We start from the raw sequence: 21,863 nt of genomic DNA on the forward strand, positions 1-21,863 counted from the left end.
CTGGAGTGTGTGTGTGTGCGCTGCTGCTCATTGCTCCTCTCAGCTTGCTGCAAAAAGGAATGTCTCCAAGAAGGTTTTTCCCCGGCAGCATATATATATATATATATATATATATATATATATATATATATATATATATATATATATATATATATATATATATATATATATATATATATATATATATATATATATATATATCTATCTATATATATATATATATATATATATATATAGATAGATATAGATATATATAGATATATCTATCTATATATATATATATATATAGATATAGATATATATAGATATATATATATATATATAGATAGATAGATAGATAGATAGATAGATAGATAGATAGATAGATAGATAGATAGATAGATAGATAGATAGATTTTATTGATAACAACACTCAACATAATTAATTGTGCAGAAAGCTGAATCTAGAGCAGAGATGGTTATTGACAGGCTGCATTTATGACTCATGGCTGTGCAGGTGCACAGAAACCTTCACAAAGCTGCAGCTTTTACCATGACTGCATCACAATTAACAGTTTCCACTTAAAAATGAGTCATCATAACACAACATCACACTTATGGAAACTTTGGATTTAATCTATGCCTCCTTTCTCAACAATATCAGCTGCATTCCATTAAACACACTCTGGGATGCTTTTAGTAGCGATGTCACTTGTCGGAAACACCCGAGTACTCATGAGTACTTTGTAGCTGTTTGCTGCGAATGACGTATACTTTGAAACCGGTCACAAAAGTGCACAAAGTAATCCCGGTGAATCATCGGATGGTCACAAACAGCCTAAATCTAAATTGTTAGGATTTTGGTGCGACATGTCCTTTCAGGGCAACAAAGTTTCCTGACTGACATAAAATGTTGCTTTGGTGACTGGAACTCGTTTGTATACATGCTGGTCGTGCACGCTACTGTGCAACAAGAAAGTCTACATCTCAAAGCCATGGTTCAGGTTCAGGGTTAGAATTCAAAAAACAAAAAGTAGTCAAAACAGAAAGTGAGGCTATTTGTGTTTTTTATGCTGTGGAGCATATTTTTACATGGTCACAAGAGATCACTTTTAAGCTACTTTAAAAGGTAACATGGTTGCAACCCATGGGGTTGTTTTTTTGTTGAGGACAGCGCCAATGGTCTGTAGCCTCTTGTGTCACACTGTCACAAACCCTAACACAACAAACTGTTTTCATCTGCATAAAGTATATCTGATTGTCTGAACATGTGCTACCTGAATATTTCACCACAGAGAAATGTCAGATCCAAATAAATATAGAGTTGTCTCAATAGCAATGGCTGACAAGGACAGTTTTGTGACTGCAGCCAGAATGTGACGACAAGCAGGATTTGTGAATCCCCAAAGACTAACTTCAATCTCTGTGAAGGACACACTGAACCATGCACTCACAGATCACGGCAAGTGTGAGCTAAATCAAACAAGACACGCACATGTTGGTGCATATATTTGTGTTAACAAGTCTTGTAGGGAAAACACACCCATGCCATGACAATGTAACAGACAGCAAGTTTAAATGCGAACCCTCTCCTCATCTGAATATCTAACAATAATGTGAACTTTCAAATCATCATTTCATCAAGACAGAAATTATGCGCGTCGTATCTTTTCTAAATAAAATCAATGAGCTGTAAAATAGAGCAACAGGGAGAGAAGTCATGATTTGTCACTGACTGTGTTCATTGTATGACAGACCTTTGTTTGGGATGAGAATACTCTAATAAAATCACCTTATTGTAAACCTTTATCAGTTTATCAACAAATTATTTTGTAAATGGACTAACAGGAGTTGATATCAATTAAAATTTTCTTAGGACACAACAGTAAGATGAGTTGTTGCTTCCCCTCCGTATCATAAAGAAGAAAGTGAGATTAAAAAGTGCATCAGGAATATGTTGGGAATAACAATAAAAGTAAATATTTTTTTTTATAAATAACTTTTCCTTCCAATATTGAATAAACCTCTTAATATACAAGTCGAGTAGTCACCTGACGCATATAGTATCGATGTAACACTTCCTGAAATATGGAAGGTATTGCAAAGTATAAAGTACTTTGACAGATTGCTTTAATCACACCTTGGACAGAAATCAAGGAAAGAACAATTTCACCAAATGCAGTTAGATTTCCTGAAGGTATATCATAGAAGGAGATTCTTCAGTGGACCTTTTGGATCTTTGTAAATCACTATGTGTTCCATTAACACTTACTTTGGCCAACTGGAGAAAAGAAAGAGCCATTTTCCCACTTTAACACCTTAAAAATAATTTGGAAATGGTTCAAGGGGCTGTTTAGCAAACCAGTCTGCATTTCTACACCAGTGACATTTATCATTTTATAATTTCCTCACAAGACCTCGAGTTATTTTATTATTCCTACTGTACAGGGTTGGAACAGTACATAGCTCCTCATGATGTCATCATGTTTTAGACCCTAACATTTTCTGGTTACAAATAGGAACCAGTATTTTGTGATCTGAGCCATTTTATTGTTGGTTGGAATGCTCAGAACAATTCTACAGACCAGGATGGTCTGTTCTGTTCTACAATGATGTGGATGCCGTCAGTTTGTTAGTTTTTGTCCTCTTAAACAATAACCATCAAACATGCAATCGTTTTTATTTTTATTTTTTGGTTGTTTTTGGCTGGTTTGTGAGGATTACTCAAACACAAGAACCAACTTTAATGAAACTTGGTGAAAAGGATTGGGCTAGCCTGGAATACAGGTCAGTGGTGTTGGTGCCGACCTGCATAAATAGGTAGAGAAAAGATAATAATAATTTATAGCATTGAAAATTAGGGTGTTCAGTCTTGGCTAAGGAATTAAATGCTGTGTTTGTGTTGTTTTTTTTTAAACTACCTGCAGTAAACGATGTCTGCTACAGGCAAATTTGTATGTAGCCTTTGTATGTTAAATCTCAAAACTCTCCATGGCTGATGAAACTGTTTCTTCCTTGGTCTCCTGCTCCAGGTGAAATGAGGAGAATAAAGCAAAAAAGGAAGACCTCAAATGTTGTTGAAGACTATGAGTCCAGCCCTGCCCACTGACAGACCAGTCTGCTGCCTCAGACTCAAGGAAGGACATCACATGAAGTTTAGGTCTACTGAGACCTTGTTCCTTCATGGTGCCACTGACTGCTGGATTTCCCAAGGTTTAGATGGTGGTAAGTGAACAGGACTGATGCATCCCAGACTTTCCAACACTTGCTGAATCCATGAGAAAGTAACTGATCTGCACATGATGTAAAGCGTACAGCAAACAATGTTCTTCGGTTCCATATCGACCCTTCAGCCGCCAGGTCAGAGTGGACCCCACAAAGCGTTTGTGTCATTCTCAGTGGCAGGTCTTCATTCCGGTCAAGTATGGTGACTCCTGGCGGCACAGGCCCACATGCTGCTGTTGCTGCTCTTGATGATCTGTGGCCATGCCATCGACAAAATCTGGGACAGGTAGCCCTGAGAGGATCATGACTGACTTGTTCCAGATCATAAAAGTGGGTATAACAGGCAGAAGGAAGGAGATATCAAAGGTGTGAATATGCTGGGAATTCATTGCATCATGAAATGACAATGAATTGTTGTCGTAGTCCAGCAGGACACCCAGCCGCCTCAGCTGCAGGCTCGCCTCCACCAACGACTCCTTGCCGTCATGGCGCACAACAAAATTATTATTGCAGCGTGAGAATACCCATGAGGAAGAGTTCTTGCCGCTCCATTCGTTTTTTGGGGCTGATTTGTAAGCCACACCGATGGCATACCTACAGGGGAAGAACATTTTTGAATATATTAGTGGGCTGAAATTCCTCCTTAATGACTTCACTTACAGAGTCAAGCTACCTCATGCTGAGGACACACATAAGAGAAGTATGGGCGCTGTGGGCCTTTCCTGCATGAGAGGTCTACTTCAGAGCCAATTAGCGAAAAAATATAACGAGGATAAGAGTGTACACTGTGTGTGTGTGTGTGTGGGGGGGGGGGGGGGGGGGGGGTGTACCAGTTCCATATAAATGCTCCCTCTTATATAATACATCTGTGTGCAGTTCTTACCATGTGGACGCTCCGAGCAGTACCTCCCAGTAGTGACACCCACTGTCAATGAAGACATTACCAGCAGCACCGTAGGAGCCCGTGCCACTAAACCTCTCTGGGGTGTGACTCTTTTTCAGCGAGCTCTCATCCTTCTCCATGGTCAGGCAGTCGTTGGATAGGCGCAGCTTCTTGTGAGCTGTTTTAGGGTCCAGCTTGAATGGCTGGCCTGGGAAGAGAAAGCAAACTGTGTTTTTAAACCTGCAGTTCACAAAGTGCTTTAAAAAGTCACAAAGCCTTGAAATACAAAGGGACAAAATATTGTCAATAAAATGGGTACGAACAAAAGGTAGAATGCAGGACATAATAATATCACCAGAGGCAAAACTCAAAGACGAGGAGGTCAGACAGTGACAGGAAAATGAGGTTTTGAGATAGACCGAATAGTAAATAATAGGTGTGTAACAATTAACCAATTGAAAATTTATTTTAAAGTAACAGATAGGACTACACCGATACATGCACCATGAATCAATCTAAATGTACTATGAATAGAACAATGTCTCAGTTTTAATGTTATGAATCAGTTAGGCTTGTTTCTCTGCTGCGCCTTCATCTTAAACCTCTCATAAAAGTTCAAAGGTCAGCACAAGGATCTTTCAAGATTGGCCACAGAAACATTTTATTTTTCAGGAGAAAAACATGTCCTGATAGTAGTAGGTGGTATATCAGACAAAAATCCATGTTTGAACTTCAAGTTCATGTCACAGTTCGTTAACGAGGCACTGTGCAACTCTGGCCATTTTTTCTTTACCTCTACGGAGCTCCCACTAGAGGTCAGAGTACATATTTCACAATACTGCCATATAAACTCACTGTCAGCCCTCCTCTCCCCTCTTCCCCCACTGTGCATTTGCTTTCAATGGAGCCAGCCAACGCAATCCGTGGATTCATGTCTGTTGAGGTGAGCAATGATACATAGTATCGAATAATACATGTGCAACAGCAAGAACACCAAGTCTGCATCTATTTTGCATGCTTTTTTAATCTTTCAGCTCTGGCCATTCTGAGAAAGCCAGACCAAGGACGACTTGTGTGTGGCCCCTTGCTGTAATGGGCCCCTTTACTTTTACTACATTACTTATGCAACAAATCATACTGGCTTTTATATTTTTAACTCAATTGTTTTTATTTTCATTTTTTCATTTCATTCATATAGCACCAAATCACAACAAAGTTGCCTCAAAGAGCTTCACACAAGTAAGGTCTAACCTTACCAACCCCCAGAGTAATCGCATAGATGACAGTGGTAAGGAAAAACTCCCTCTGATGATTTGAGGAAGAAACCTCAAGCAGACCAGACTAAAAGGGGTGACCCTCTGCTTGGGCCATGCTACCAACACAAATTACAAAACAATTTATAAAACAAATATTAGGGTGTCCCAAAAAATGCCAACTTTAAAAAATTTCTAGTCTCACCCACCAAAACGTTTCCTTTTCGTGAGTCATTCTCACATGTAAAATTGTTTGCCAATCAGAAATTATTTAGAGGTGGCTCAAGGTCACCAAACATTGAAAATCTATCTGCGACAATCGGCATTGGTGCAGTATTTGAAATGTCATATCTCTGCCACTGTTAGAACTATTAGATCACTACTTTTCATTTGTGTACAATTTCCTTTGGTAATTTAGAAATTAGCAGCAGATTTGGTGCCTGATGTTTACTGCAGTGAATATATAATTCCAAACTTGGCTGGTTTTGCCAGTTTTTTGCAGATTTGAAACCTGGAAGAGTGGGAAGTGAAAGAAAACTATAGCACTTTATGGACACTCACCAGTTTTGGTCTCTCTAAACACTAGAAACATTGATATATTCCATATGAAAGCATCACAGTAACATATTACATACCTTTAACCAGCATCTGATTTTCAGTATTCATATAAGTATTTTCATTGCACTAATTATACAGAAATGATAAAAATGGCCCTAACAGAGTGTTTTACGATTAATCTGTAAGCACTTGCAGAATACAGACAGTTATCAACAAAGTACCAAAAAATATTAAACAAAGCCATAAAGGCAAAATAAAAAGTAAGTAAACACAGTACTGTAAATATAACATGTAAATAAATTGTCTAACTGACCAATATCATAGGCTGACTATGAAGCCCAGCTTCTGCACAAATTGGGTTTGGAGCCAAGTTTGGACCTGTACAGTCACTGCAGTAAACATCTAGCACCCAATCTGCTGCTATAATTTCTAAATGACCAAAATAAACTGTACACATCTGAAAAGTAGTGATCTAATAGTTCTAAAAGTGCCAAAGATATGACATTCCAATTATTGCACCGATGTCGACTGTTGCGGTTAGATTTTCAATGTTTCGGGACCTTGAGCCTCCTCTAAATAATTTCTGATTGGCAAACAATTTTACATGTGAGACTGACTCACCAAAAGGAAACTTTTTGGTGGGTGAGACTCAAAATTGTTTAAAGTCGGCATTTTTTGGGACACCCTAACGAATATACAGGAAAATTTGCCGGTGCACAGGACAGGAGGGTTGCAGAGGTAGACACCAGTCCCACCTCTGGATGGAGCCGCACCTCAAACAGAGAGAAAAAACAGAACCAGGTGGCAGAAAGACAACAAATACTGTATAATTTGTCAGCATTAAGCAACAAGAAAAACAGAAAAAATACTAAGGTGATCGAACGCCACTAGCCCTAAGCTTCACTAAAAGACCCAGACTTTAGGTAAAGTTGAGGCCGCGGCCCGCTCCATTTCTTAATGAAATTAATTTAAAAGGGTAAGAAGCATTGTAACATACTATGCCAGTATGCTAACCAAACAAAAGGGAAAATAAGTAATTTCTATCAAGTTGTAGAGATTTGCTTTGAGTTGGAGTTTAAGTTTTAGAAATGGTTATACTGAGAAGCCTGATTTACTTTTATTTTTACTTTTTTTTTTAAATGGCATGAATAAATTAAAATATGTGAAATACTTAGGAGACCAATACTTTTGGAGGGCACTGTAGCTGCTAACTAGCCGGTGCCTTGATAAGGAGGCATGTATATGTTGTAGTGCCATAAAGCAGTTTGTGTTTCTCATGAGACCAGAGACATTCTCATTCAAAGGAGGCTTGGTTGATGTCCCTGAAGTTGCAAAGCTGGTATTCCACTATGTGGTACTTGGGAGGGCAAAGAACCCCCATTCGCTCTGAAACAAGTCATTTATGATGATAATTACTCTAAAAGAGTAACTGTTTAATAGCTTCCCTTTAATACTGCCATTCCAGTTCAGAACAGGACTAGCTATGCTATTTATGCTATGTTAACAACATCTGGCTTCTTCTTTTGGACTCCTTCTATGCTGCACTTTCTGCTACTGCATATGGTGCTGCCCCACGTGGTGAACAAAAGACAAGCAGAGGCAGTGCCAATGTTGTCATAGAGTAAAAACCTGAAGAAAATTCAAGGAAAATGTCTACATTAAACAAAGAATTGTATCAGATTGTATCAAAACAAATCACTCCATAATAAAAGAAAAAAGTTCATATTGTAGCCCATGTACAGTAGTGTTCAGAATAATAGTAGTGCTATGTGACTAAAAAGATTAATCCAGGTTTTGAGTATATTTCTTATTGTTACTTGGGAAACAAGGTACCAGTAGATTCAGTAGATTCTCACAAATCCAACAAGACCAAGCATTCATGATATGCACACTCTTAAGGCTATGAAATTGGGCTATTAGTAAAAAAAAGTAGAAAAGGAGGTGTTCACAATAATAGTAGTGTGGCATTCAGTCAGTGAGTTCGTCAATTTTGTGGAACAAACACCTGTTGAACATGCTTTTCTCTTTGAAAGCCTGAGGAAAATGGGATGTTCAAGACATTGTTCAGAACAGCGTAGTTTGATTAAAAAGTTGATTGGAGAGGGGAAAACTTATATGCAGGTGCAAAAAATTATAGGCTGTTCATCTACAATGATCTCCAATGCTTTAAAATGGACAAAAAACCAGAGATGCATGGAAGAAAATGGAAAACAACCATCAAAATGGATAGAAGAATAACCAGAATGGCAAAGTCTCACCCATTGATCAGCTCCAGGATGATCAAAGACAGTCTGGAGTTACCTGTAAGTGCTGTGACAGTTAGAAGACGCCTGTGTGAAGCTAATTTATTTGCAAGAATCCCCCGCAAAGTCCCTCTGTTAAATAAAAGACGTGCAGAAGAGGTTATAATTTGCCAAAGAACACATCAACTGGCCTAAAGAGAAACGGAGGAATATTTTGTGGACTGATGAGAGTAAAATTGTTCTTTTTGGGTCCAACGGCCGCAGACAATTTGTGAGACGACCCCCAAACTCTGAATTCAAGCCACAGTTCACAGTGAAGGCAGTGAAGCATGGTGGTGCAAGCATCATGATATGGGCATGTTTCTCCTACTATGGTGTTGGGCCTATATATCACATACCAGGTATCATGGATCAGTTTGGATATGTCAAAATACTTGAAGAGGTCATGTTGCCTTATGCTGAAGAGGACATTTCCTTGAAATGGGTGTTTCAACAAGACAATGACCCCAAGCACACTAGTAACTGAGCAAAATCTTGGTTCCAAACCAACAAAATTAATGCCTCGCAGATGTAAAGAAATCATGAAAAACTGTGGTTATACAACTAAATACTAGTTTAGTGATTCACAGGATTGCTAAAAAAGCAGTTTGAACATAATAGTTTTGAGTTTGTAGAATCAACAGCAGATGATACTATTATTGTGAACACCCCCTTTTCTACTTTTTTTTTACTAATAGCCCAATTTCATAGCCTTAACAGTGTGCATATCATGAGTGCTTGGTCTTGTTGGATTTGTGAGAATCTAATGAATCTACTGGTACCTTGTTTCCCATGTAACAAAAAGAAATACGAGGTCTGTCAATAAAGTAACGGTCCATTTTATTTTTTAAAAAAATTATATGGATTTGAATCACGTGCGATTGCATCACACAAGGTTGAACCCTCGTGCGCATGCGTGAGTTTTTCCATGCCTGTCGGTGACGTCATTCGCCTGTGAGCACGGCTTGTGGGAGGAGCGCTCCACCCCCCTCGTCGGATTTTTTCCTGAGAGAAAATGGCTGAACGCTTGGAGCAGCGCTACTGCATTAAGTTCTGCCAGAAACTTGGCGACAGCCAGGCAGAAACTATTCGGAAAATCCACACGGCTTTTGGAGATGAAGCCATGAGCATCACACGGATTAAAGAGTGATACAACCGGTTTAAAGACGGGCGCGTAACGGTGGAGGACGAGCCGCGCTCCGGTCGGCCATCAACGAGCCGAAATGATGAGATCGTTTCTAAAGTGCACGCTGTGGTTATGCGGGATCGTCGTGTGACTGTCCGAGAAATTGCACAGGAAGTGGACATTAACAGGACTTCGGCACATTCCATCGTGACGGAAGATCTGGGCATGAAACGAGTGGTGGCGAAGTTCGTGCCAAAGTTGCTGACGGCGGAGCAAAAGCAACATCGTGTTGAAGTCTCACAGGACATGCTGGACTCCATTCACACTGATCCCAGCTTTATGGACACTATAATCACCGGAGATGAGTCCTGGGTGTATGGGTACGATCCGGAAACGAAATTCCAGTCGTCACAGTGGAAGCATTCCACGTCGCCAAGACCGAAGAAGGCGCGCCAAGTGCGCAGCAAGACAAAGGTAATGCTGACTGTTTTTTTTACTCCCGTGGTGTGGTACACCACGAGTACGCTCCACAGGGTCAAACAATAACAAAAGAGTATTATAGGGATGTCCTCCGTCGTCTACGTGATGGTGTGCGGCGCAAGAGACCGGAGTTGTGGGCCAGAGGAAACTGGCGCCTCCACCACGACAACGTGCCAGCTCATTCCTCTCATTTAATTCAGACTTATTTGACCAAAAACCAGACTCCGGTGGTTCAACAGGCACCTTACTCACCTGACATGGCCCCTTGCGACTTCTGGCTCTTCCCAAAACTTAAAATACCATTAAAAGGAACCCGATTTGAGACAAGAGAGGACATCATGGCTGCGACGACGGCGGAGCTGCGCGCCATCCCGAAAAAGGCGTTTTTGGAATGCTTCCAACAGTGGCGACACCGCTGGGAGAAGTGTGTGGAGTCCCAAGGAGAGTACTTCGAGGGTGATTAGGTTTCCAACCCTCCAGGTAAGCCAGTTTTTTTTCCCAGCCAATGGTCCGTTACTTTATTGACAGACCTCGTATACTCAAAACCTGGATTAATCTTTTTTAGCCACACAGCACTACTATTATTCTGAACACTACTGTATCTAGATATTTATCAGATTGTTTTTATAAGGGAGAGATGCACACCCTTAGTAAATACGATTAAACAGAAAGTGGAGTTTGAAGCGCTCACACAGAACTCACAGAAGGAAAGAAGAATATCTGAAATATGAGGGTAAGAGTCAAACAGAAGCCACCAGGCATTCTGCTCTGTACCTCCTGTCTCTCTCTCTCACACACACACACACACACACACACACACACACACACACACACACACACACACACACACACACACACACACACACACACACACACACACACACACACACACACACACACACACACACACACACACACACACACACACACTTCTAAATTAGGCAAAGGAAACTTCACCTACACAACCGTAGGTACTGGTTGAGCTTTCCAATGAAAATACAACTATCTGGTTGTAACAAATCAATTTACAATGACATCTGCAATTTGGGTGAAATGGGTGGAAAATTGAGAGTTTAAAACTGACAGAGTTAAGCACTGAAGACGGGATAATACGAGGCAGATGTGGACTGGAAAGTGGGCAGCGTATCCTGTGTGCATGTCTACCTGTGTGTGTGTGTGTGTGTGTGTGTGCGTGCGCGTGTGCTTGGAGGAGGTTGGCCACATTCCTTCTGGTCCTGACCTTTAAGTCTGACTCCTCACATCTCATCTCTCATCCTGCTTGAGCCTCCCTCGGCTTAATGAACAGCACAATGAGGAGCTCGACTCCTCCTACTCTATCTGTCCTTTCCTTCATCTCTTGCCCCATTCTCTAATTCTCATCCTCTCGATCCTCTCTCTGCTCACCCACACGCCGCTCCTATAATCCGCATGGTGAGCGTGTGTAACCGCATGTGGATATGAGACGACGAGGCCACTGTGCTGCTGGCAGCCAATTACATTAATGCGCGATCTTCTTTGAACTGCTTATCGCTGCCAGCGCAGCCATTTCCAAACACTGTGGCTGTGTCATGCCTTTCTGGGAGATGACTCCTAAGAGCAAGGGCTCAGGCCGACACGGGCGAACCGGAGACACATGTTGACAGCCGAGGACAGGCAGCCACAAAGAGGATCATCTCAGAACACAAACAAATGGACAGAAGTGGACAAACACTTCGTTTTGAACAAACAGAAGGATTCCTGCCAATGAAAAAAGTAAAGCATCTAGAGCAGGCAGACATGGCAGCCACTGTTGTCACTAATCATTATTTTAAAATATCTAACAACAGAATTGCAAAGAATTTTTTTTAATTATTATTTTAAGTAAAACCACTGAATAGACAGTTAGCTAAGATCAACAACTGAAAACAGAGTAAAACAGCACGGGCATAGGCTGCTGCACGTCACACTCTAACAGTGTGCTGGCTTCTCTTTTTCACCAGCTTTCCGCCATTCAGGTCCTCTTCCTGATTTGTTACCTTGCGCATGTTTGTCTCGCAGCATTACGACACTTCTATTCCTCTCTGTTGTAATCCACTTGTGAGTGTTTCTCACCAGGGGTTCTGTTTGTTTTCAGTTCCCCATTACAAGGCATCTGCGTACATTCACCATGAGAAAGTTTGTGGTTTTTCTTGACTTCTCACCTCTCCAGTATTTCTTTCATTTCGAGCATTATTATTGCCTCAATCTGTCCTCTGCTGCCCCATGACCTTGAGTAAGCCTTATGTCTCTGGAACAAAAGTAACTGCTGAGCCTTTTTTCTGCCTTCGTTTTGGAACAGCTTGAGACAGACTTAGCTTTTTTGGATTGGTGTTTGTTGCACATGTTGGAGTCTTTTTTTCCACTCTTCCCCCACCATTCTCAGGTAAGAGTGCACTTTTGAGTTTTTGTGGTTTTGCTGAGACTGCCATCTGCTGGACCAGCCATTGTATTTTTAAGGGTGGCTGCCACTAACTGGCCTTTCTCATCCTCCATCAGCTCAAGATACTGACTACCTGTTTTTACATTTTTAAATAATGTAAAATATTTTCCGCACTATAAGGCGCAACTAAAAGCCTTAAATTTTCACAAAAATCAGCCGTGCGCCCTATAATCCGGTGCACCTTATGTGCGCACTGAATTCCAAAATCTGTAAAAACGACCGACGTTGTCTTTGACCGTAGGAATATCGGACCATTTCCCGCTGACACAAGGACATAATACGTAAAGTACGGACGCTAGCAGCGTAGAGTACGTACCCTGGCAGTGATAAACCAATCGGAGAACATTACGTAATACGTAAAGTACGTACGCTGGTAGCGTAGAGTACGTACGCTGCCAGCGATAAACCAATCAGAGAAGAGTCCGTGAGTCCGTGGTACGTACACTTACCTCCACCACTCCTCCGGTAGTTACCGTATACTACAGGTATCCTGCAAAACAACATTTGTTTGTCTAAGGACCCCCGAAAATGGCGCCAGCGAAGAGACATGCTTACGAGGCACAATTCAAACTGCAGGCTATCAGTTACGCGGTTGTTCATGGGAACACAGCAGCTGCGAGAGGAAACAAGAAAATGAACTGCGCCAGGTTAAAAAGACCAAACGGAGTTTCTGCGGAAACAAAGCGAGGTGGCCACAGCTAGAAGACAGCTGTTCAATTCAGACACAGAAGATGAAGACTTCGATGGATTTGTGACAGAACCATAATAAAAAATAATGTGAGTACCATATTGTTAAATACTGGTAGTTCAAAGTTGTTAAAAAGTTCAAATAACCTCACCGTTTTGCTTCCATGACCTTTTTTTTGTTGTTTTTTTTGTAGACTATATGTTTTAGCGCACGCCTTTTGTAAGGGTTAAGTACTCGCTAATTGAGGCCGCGCCTTATAATCCGGTGCTCCTTTTGTAAGGGTTAAGTACCCACTAATTGAGGCCGCACCTTATAATCCGGTGCGCTTTATGGTGCAGAAAATACAGTACTAACTCACCTGTGTCCCCTCACTGCATTTACGGTTTTACTTTGTCTGGCTCAGACTGTGAACCCTGACACCCTGACACGGCAGAGTCGTGACGAGAGGATCCGTGATTCGATTTCCTGTCAGACAAGTAACTCACTAAAGTGTCCCTGAGCAAGGTCCATAATCCTCAAATTGCTCCCGGTGTGCAGCTGATCATATTGCATGGCAGCACGCTGGCACTGGTGTGTAAGTGCACGTGTGTAATAGAGGGATCATCATTGAAAAGCACTTTGAACATCTGTATCAAAAGGACAAGTCCTAAAAATGCAGTCCGTTTATTTACCATCAGAGACATACACTGGCATCCTTACACAACAGCCTCTCGGATAAACATTAAAATTCTTTGCAAAAAGTCTGCATTATTCTCAGACAAATCATATAATGGCATTAAATTGGAAGCAGCTCAATTTTCTAATAAACTGGTCCATATGTAATGTGCTATGTATTTCAGCAGCGCTGACAGAGTTGTGGATAAGACAGAGATTTACAATGACAAAATTAAAAATGCATCAATGAACATGACTGTGGAGGCTCAACAGCATAACATATGTATAAATTGAATGTGGTGAACGAGCTCACACTCCAAGTTCAGCATTGCTTCAAATGTAGCTCATCTCCTCATGGCTTGCTCAATAGTTTTTTTTTTTAATTCTCATTTTAACCCTCAGACTAAATTGAAAATGTCTTTGTCTGGATTTTATTACACAAACAGTTATCCTTAATCTTCCTCGACTTCACCTCCTAATGAACTCAGCACAGTCCTGAGAGACTAGCACTGGCTGAGTGAAGAATTACTCCCAGTAAAGCTTGTGGCTGTTTAGAATTGTGATTAAGGTGCTGTTTATGGAAGGTACCTTGGATGTTTATTGCAAGAAAAATGTGAAATAAAGTTTCCCTACAGGATATAACATGTGTTATAAAACAAAACTAGCTGCCAATGAGCATAAGAATAAAAAGAATTATAACTGAAAGATTCTGCAGGTGGTTCTATGTTACAGTACCAATGGGACTGAAGACAGGGTTATGGCAATCTGAGATTTGACCCCAGTGACCTTGATCTTCAAATAAATGGCTGACATCTGGCTGATACTGCTGGAGCAGTTTCTACATTTGGTCCAAATGGAGTTGAAAATTAAATTTCTTGTCCGGGCCAAAATGGGTTCATTAAGGGCAATTTCGGGGTCAAATTTCACTGACGTACCACGTTTGGTAGAAATCAGCAATATGACCTTGGAGGACAAGGCCAACAAACAGACAGACTTTGGCCCCAATGAGTATCCTTTGGCAAATTTGACATTTCCTGAGCAATTCTCCAGAAAACCACATCCATATGTGTGCCAGGTGTGGTGCAAATCAAGCTTAAATAGTGTGCCTTAATTGAGAGAGTGGCGACATGATTTGTCGAAAAAAAAACTTGGTCACGTGACTCATGGTGCCATCTTGGGTTCAAAATAGAGTTTGCTGCTAATCTGTCTGCATGGAAATCCAACTATTTTATTTATTTATGCACTGAAAATGCCAGGTTGTTGTGCATTTGGATGCACAAATAGACACAACAAGGGCTTCAAGATGTACAGATTCCCTTCAGATCCAAACAGAAGAAAAATTAAGGCACACTAAGCCTAAATACTGACCACTGAGCGAATGAACTTGATCCCAAGGATTAACCTTTGGAAATGTTGACCACTCTTGGCCAATTTCCTGAACCAACCTACATAGCAGAATCTGTGCCATGTTTGGTGGACATCAGAGTGCGTGCATGTATGTTGGGGTGGGGAGGGAATGAACAGTTTGACCTTTGACCCACTGACCTTTGCCACAGCTAACACTTTAAAGAGAGTTCGGGGGTGGGGGGGGCAATTAACCACATATCAGATTTAGTGGAAATCAGCCAAAGGTCCTATAAGGAGTAAAGAAAGAGACAAGCTACAGAGCTCAAACTACAGTATGGTAGCAACTCCAATCATACTGACACAGATTTACCCTAATCCTCTGTTAGAAATAATTATCATCAGTTCAGCTATAAACAGACTTTCAGAATGGCTGAAGTAAATGTGTAATTTTTCTGAATACAAATTGATCAATTCTGCTGATTCCTTAGTCAGGTGAGCTGTCTCAACTTTAGAAGCTGCATTCAATTTTCTGTCAGCCATCTGCCATTTCCCATTCCCATCCCCTCATCCATCTGCTTAAATTATCAGGTGCAGTAGACCAATTGAGAAACAAAAACACATTTAGACAAAATAGGGCAAATGACAAACCAGTATTTATATATAGCATACTGCATATCAATATGCATTTTCTGCTGGACTAATCACAGAGGATGCATTAACTGCCTTTTGGGGCCATAACTAATAATTGCTTTTATTACTGAGTTATGTATCAATTATTTTTATGATGAACACTTTAATGAATAAAATGATTGTCTAATGTCTGTTTAAATATGTTAAATAAATTCTGTTCTTGTTTAATTCTAGCCAGAACTGTATCTTTATATAGGTCCTCAAAAAACAAAACAAAACAAACAAACAAACAAACAAAAAAACAAATCCCTTTGGCTGATCTGGGCTTTTGTATTATGCTTTGTTCTGTTTTAGTTTAGTTTGATTTGTTTGCTTTTATGTGATTTCTCTTGTCTGTCTCAATTGGTGCTGGGTCCACACTGTTTGGGCCACACCCTGTTTGGGAGTTTTCCACACACCTGTTTCTAAACTGTAGCTCATCACCAGGGTGTATATAAGCTTCACTGGTTGCACTAGTTCCTCGCCAGATCATTGTGCTTTAGGCCATCACTTCCAGCTCAGTTCCTTGTGTTTTTGTCACCTGCCTGTTTCCTAGAGTTTTTTTACCTACTGCCTGTTTTGTCGACCATGTCTTTTGCCTGGTGTTCTGGACTTGTTTGCTGTTTCTGGACTACCTTTCTGTGTACCAGACCCTTTATACACAACCAGTAAATGACCTTGAAATTCTGAACTGTGGGTTTGAGTCCTACATTTGTGTCAAGGCATCTCTGTCCACTCAAACCTGATAGTTTCACTCAGAGTCATCACAGCAGGTTGATCCAGCTGCATGTTAATTTTCACAGGTTTTACACCAGCTACTCTTCCTGACACAACCCCACATTACATGGAAAATTAGCAGAGGTAGCCTTGAATCCTTCCTCAATAGACACAAGCTTACTTCACCGCTTGGCCACCACCCCTGTTACATAACCACATCCCCCTCAAAATAGACATTAAAATTTACTCTGATAACCACTGCTCCTAAATTTTGACCTTAGCCTGTAAGCTTGATTTGAACCAATTTTTCCTCAGTCAAATATCTTTGTTATTGGCGGCTGACCTTCATTTATTCTACCAAAGTTGGTCGAAATGGGATCAAAACTCTTCAAAACTTTTGTTCACCCACAGACATACATACAGCACCGAAAACAATATGGCCTCTGTGTTTGGGTATAAAGCACGTGGAGAGTCATACAGAAAAAAAGTGCCTCATTTTTCCATGAAAAATGACTTACCCAAATACTCAGTCATCAAAACAGTGCTTATTTTCTGCCGATCAACTAACTGGAAATTGCTTCAGGTCTGGCACTGATTACTGCGGTTCATTTCATAAATGTGACTTCATTTTTGCATCAGATCAGGACACTTTGAAGCTGAAAACTATCTTGTTTTGATAAATGCTTATACTACTTGTGTATTCAGTATGCTCAGCCGTGTTGCAGCTGCTCTCCATATTCCATTAAAGGAAAAAGCTGATTGCTGTGATTGGCAAATCCAATGATGATGAAGTTAACATTTTTATTTGAAGTGTGTATGGTCCCAGCAGCTAACATTAAATCACAGAGCGATAAGAACAGACAAAACAAACAAACAAAAAAGCTACAAACAGACGGTCTCATGTTCATGTCCACTGGTGCCCCATTCTCCATGTACATCTGGATGTGTGTTAGAAGGGACATCCCACATAAAACTTGTACTATCTAACAGATCTGCTGTCGTGACACAGAGCAAAAACAAACAAAATGAAATCTGGGAGCAGACAAAAAAACTTTTATGGGAAGATATGGGAAATAAATAAATCAATAAATGAAATGCAGTAATCCTCTCACCCACCACTGTGAGTTGTATGCTAATGCTGTGGAATGACTTCTTTGACTATAAGGCGATATACACAGTGGATGACTCTGCTTTACAAGGCTATTACTGGGTTGGTTCCGATTTATCTAATTTTCTTTGGTGATTCGAAAGCTGCTATGCTTTATGCTCGAATAATATGTTGTGCTTTTATGTACCTTGTGTTCACACTGAAACAGAAAGACGGCTTTTAGTTTTAATGCTCCCTCTGTTTGGAATGCCCTCCAAAATGAACTGCAACTGTCATTGTTGATTGCTCTGAATGCTTTCCAATCTATTTTACGAAATCGAGAAAGGAAATCTTTTGTACAGCACCTGTTTGTCTACTATGACATGTGCTGCTGTCTTTTTTGGCCAGCTTGCCCTTGTAAAAAGAGGTTTTGATCTCAATGGGTTTTTATCTGGCTAAATAAAGGTTTAATAATAATAATAATAATAATCCTATAATGATTCATGTTTGCATCTGTCCTTATCCTCCGTCTCCTTCTTGTGACCGTTCCTGGTTTTGGGTTCTATACACACAGACATGAAAACCCACAGGTTTTAGTGTGTGTGTGTATTCTTGTATGTTTTTGCTGTTTATTTCCTTAAGTGATTCACAGTTTAGTTTATAGTATTATTGTAGTTTTTTTTCTGTGTTTGACTCCAGTATTCATTTTATTGTGGTTTTTGTTTCAGTGTTTATTGTAGTTAGTTCTATCCTGTTTCAGTTGTTATTATTTATATTTGTTATATTTGGGTGCACACTGTTTGGTTAGGCAGCATTTTTCATTCTGGTTTAGCCCTTCTTCCTGCTTTATTTTGATGCCCCTTTTCCTGGTGCGTTTCTGGAGCATTTTTCCTGTGGCCACTCTCCTCATGACTGAGTTTGTTTACTTACCTCTGCACCATCCCTCGTTCTGAAAATAAAGCCTATTCTTTTATGCGAGCCCATCTTTATCTTTGCTTTGGGGTCTTCAAACATCCTCCACCAGTGACATATTCTTACATTCAATTTGATTTCTGTTTCACTGGAGACAGAATGAACCCAAGGTATTTCATGTTTTGTGTGGTCAACTTCATTTAATTTGTTAGTCCAGGATTTAAGGCCTGCAACATATTGCATAAAAAGTTGGGATGGGGCAATGCAGGTGATGTCAACTGCTGAGTGCCATAATGATTTGGTTCAAAGGCAGTATCCACAAAAGGCTGAGTCTTTGAGGTGCAAAAATGGGCAGAGGTTCTCCAGTTTGTCAGCAAATACATAATCTGGAGCAATTTCAGTACACAACCAGCAAAGTGAACACTCTGATCCATCATACAGCACTGCATCAGGAACCATCATTCATCAATAGCTGATATAACCACGTGCGCAAGAGATTATTTTGGAAAATCTTTGCTAAACACGACGGAATTACATTCACAAATGTCATGTACAGCATTACTGTAAAAAAAGATGAGTGAGAGAGGTTCTTTTATGTATTTTAAGTAGGCAGCTAACAAAAGCACTAAGCTTATTTCCAGAAGGGCCCATGGCACGTGTCTGTCCACCTTCTCAGCACCCCTGTTCAAAGTGCCAGTTGGGAGCTTGGCTACCATTGTTGAAGTGAACCCGGCTCGCTGGAATCACAGTCCAACGTGCAAAATATTATGTTACCACCTCCCTCAAGCCTTACATCAAACTTGTTCAGAAGAAGCTTGGAGACATCTGGGTTGCACCATCATATTGGAAACATGTTGTGGTCAGACGACTCGGTATTCCCAGAGTCGCCGACTCTAAAAATTGGTCCGCCCTGCTTTCACTGTGCCTTCACTGCGCATGCATCTGAGATGGACTCCTACACCTAATACACCTAAAGCAATCAAAAGGAATAATGTGATTATTAACCATCAGATCAAATTAAAACCTTAAATCATTCTAAAGTCTGTTTTAAGCAGAAACAAGGCCATTTTAAGCAGAAACAAGGCGATAATCAGTGAATCGCTGCTGATGCTCCGAAATGACGTAGGCGTAACAGCAGCACGTCAGACTCAGACGTCCAGACTTTTTGGTCCCCTGTCTTTTATTATGAAATAATACTGAATTTATATGCAAATAATTGTTGTACAAAAGCTTCAGATATCACTGAGATAGATGACTGCAGTGCAGTTTTAAGCAGAAATGATGTGATAATCGGTGAATCCCCGATGAAGCTCCCAAATGACACGGTTGATACTCCAAAATGACGCATGCGCAGTGAAGGCAGAGCGTACTGATTTTTAGGGGCCCATTTGGTCTGCACTATCTGTCTTTTTTGGAAGAAATAGATGGCGTCTGCTCTGGACCAAAGACAAAATGGATCATTCAGACTGTCATCACAAACAAGTCCAAAAGCCAGAGTCTGTCACAGTATGGGGTTGCAACAGTGCCCTTGGTAAAGATGATGAATGCTTTAGTGTCCCCATTTTTTTTTATAATATGTTACAGGAAATGCAGAAATGGATACACAATGACAAATGAAATTATGATGACGACACAAAACGTGGAATATCTTGGGTTCATATGGTCTGCAATGAAATGTCAGTCCAGCTCATGTGAGTTAAACCTCACCCTCTCCAATTTATATGAAATTTGGTATGAAGTAATTCATGGCCAGACAAACCAGAATTTAAAATTCTGTCTTTCTCAGCCCAGCAGTTTTCAAAATATCACAATTTCAATTTTTCCCTTTTTTGCAACAAAATTCAAACTGTTGTAACTCAGCAACCACAAGCCCAATTTTGAAGAAGAAGATATTTCTGTAAACGGGAGACCAGAAGCAATCTACATCTGGCATTTGTTTGTGCATTTGGGTATTTTTTGACTTGGACGACCTTTCGACCACTAGTTTGATCTTGAAATTGACACTGTGGGACACGCCCAACCTCTTTGTCACCACCATATAAAATGTAACCTTATGTGCTGACTACTACATATAAAAAAATTGGAGGGGTTTTCTTTTTCATTTTCATGCAAAACCATGTTTAAGTTGACATACCCAATCCTCCATAAATTCAGTGTCCGTTTTGTCTATTTCCATAAATTTATATACACAGTGCCTCAGGTTGATATATTTCGAGATATACTGTCAATCACAGTTTAACAAAAGTCAATGAAAATTTCACAACTGTCTTAGTCTTATGATCACTGGGTATGCATTTTACCCCTTGTCAACAGGCCAGTTCAAGCAGTGGTTAGAAATACTGGCCAGGTCATCATAAGAAATACAGTGGGGGAAAAAGTATTTAGTCAGTCCCTGACTGTGCAAGTTCTCCTACTTAGAAAGATGAGAGAGGTCTGTAATTTTCAACATAGGTACACTTCAACTGTGAGAGACAAAATGAGAAAAAAAAAAAAAATCCAGGAAATCACATTGTAGGATTTTTAAAGAATTTATTTGTAAATTATGGTGGAAAATAAGTATTTGGTAAATAACAAAAGTTCAACTCAACACTTTGTAACATAATCTTTGTTGGCAATGACAGAGGTCAAACATTTCCTGTAAGTCTTCACCAGGTTTGCACACACTGTAGCTGGTATTTGGGCCCATTCCTCCATGCAGATCTCCTCTAGAGCAGTAATGTTTTGGGGCTGTCACTGGACAACATGGACCAACAAATTTTCTATGGGGTTGATGTCTAGACTGGCTTGGAAATAGTTTTTACGGAGCCACTCCTTTATTGCCGAGCGGTGTGCTTGGGATCATTGTCATGCTGGAAGACCCAGCCACATTGCATCTTCAGTGCTCTCACTGATGGAAGGAGGTTTTGGCTTAAAATCTCACGATACATGGCCATGTAGGGGGACGGGTCAGACTAAGGGCAGCTCCCATAACCAGTATTGAATCAAAGACCGAGACGTCGCCCGGTATGGCAGAGCCGGGGCCTCACCCTGGAGCCAGGCCTGGGGTTGGGGCTCACTCGCCAGCGGCTGGTGTTTGGGCCTTAGCTCATGGGGCCAGGCCGGGCCTAGCCTGAAAGAGTGATGTGAACCCATCCTCCTGTGGGCTCACCACCTGCAGAGGGGGCCATGGGGGTCGGGTGGAGAGAGGACTGGGTGGCAGGTGAAGGCGGGTGGCCCGGCGGCCCGGTCCGTGCTCACAGCCTCTGGCTGTTGGGACATGGAATGTCACCTCGCTGGGGGGGGCTGAGCTTGTGAGGGAGGTTGAGAGGTACCGAGCAGAGACAGTCGGGCTCACCTCCACACATAGCTTGGGCTCTGGTACCCAACTCCTGGAGAGGGGCTGGGTGCTCCACTTTTCTGGCATTGCACATGGGGAGAGGCGGCAGGCTGGGGTAGCATTGCTTATTGCTCCCCAGCTCAGTCACCGTGTGTTGGAGTTCACTCCGTTGAACGAAAGGGTCGCGTCCCTATGCCTTTGGGTTGGGGATAGGTCTCTCACTGTTGTC

General features: G+C 40.9%; 1 protein-coding gene across 1 annotated transcript in view; it reads right to left on the reverse strand.

Moving 5' to 3' along the window:
• Nucleotides 1-2,879: 2,879 nt before the first annotated feature.
• Nucleotides 2,880-21,863, reverse strand: part of mid2 (midline 2) — a 267,813-nt gene continuing 248,829 nt past the window's right edge. Inside the window, exons 9-10 of the mRNA XM_034181881.1 lie at nucleotides 4,088-4,295; nucleotides 2,880-3,798 (exon numbers count right to left, since the gene is read on the reverse strand). Coding sequence (XP_034037772.1) covers nucleotides 3,375-3,798; nucleotides 4,088-4,295 — 632 coding nt within the window. The 3' untranslated portion in view covers nucleotides 2,880-3,374. The remainder of the gene's footprint in view (nucleotides 3,799-4,087; nucleotides 4,296-21,863) is intronic.

The sequence above is a fragment of the Thalassophryne amazonica genome, chromosome 11, assembly GCF_902500255.1.
Source record: "Thalassophryne amazonica chromosome 11, fThaAma1.1, whole genome shotgun sequence".
NCBI lineage: Eukaryota > Metazoa > Chordata > Actinopteri > Batrachoidiformes > Batrachoididae > Thalassophryne > Thalassophryne amazonica.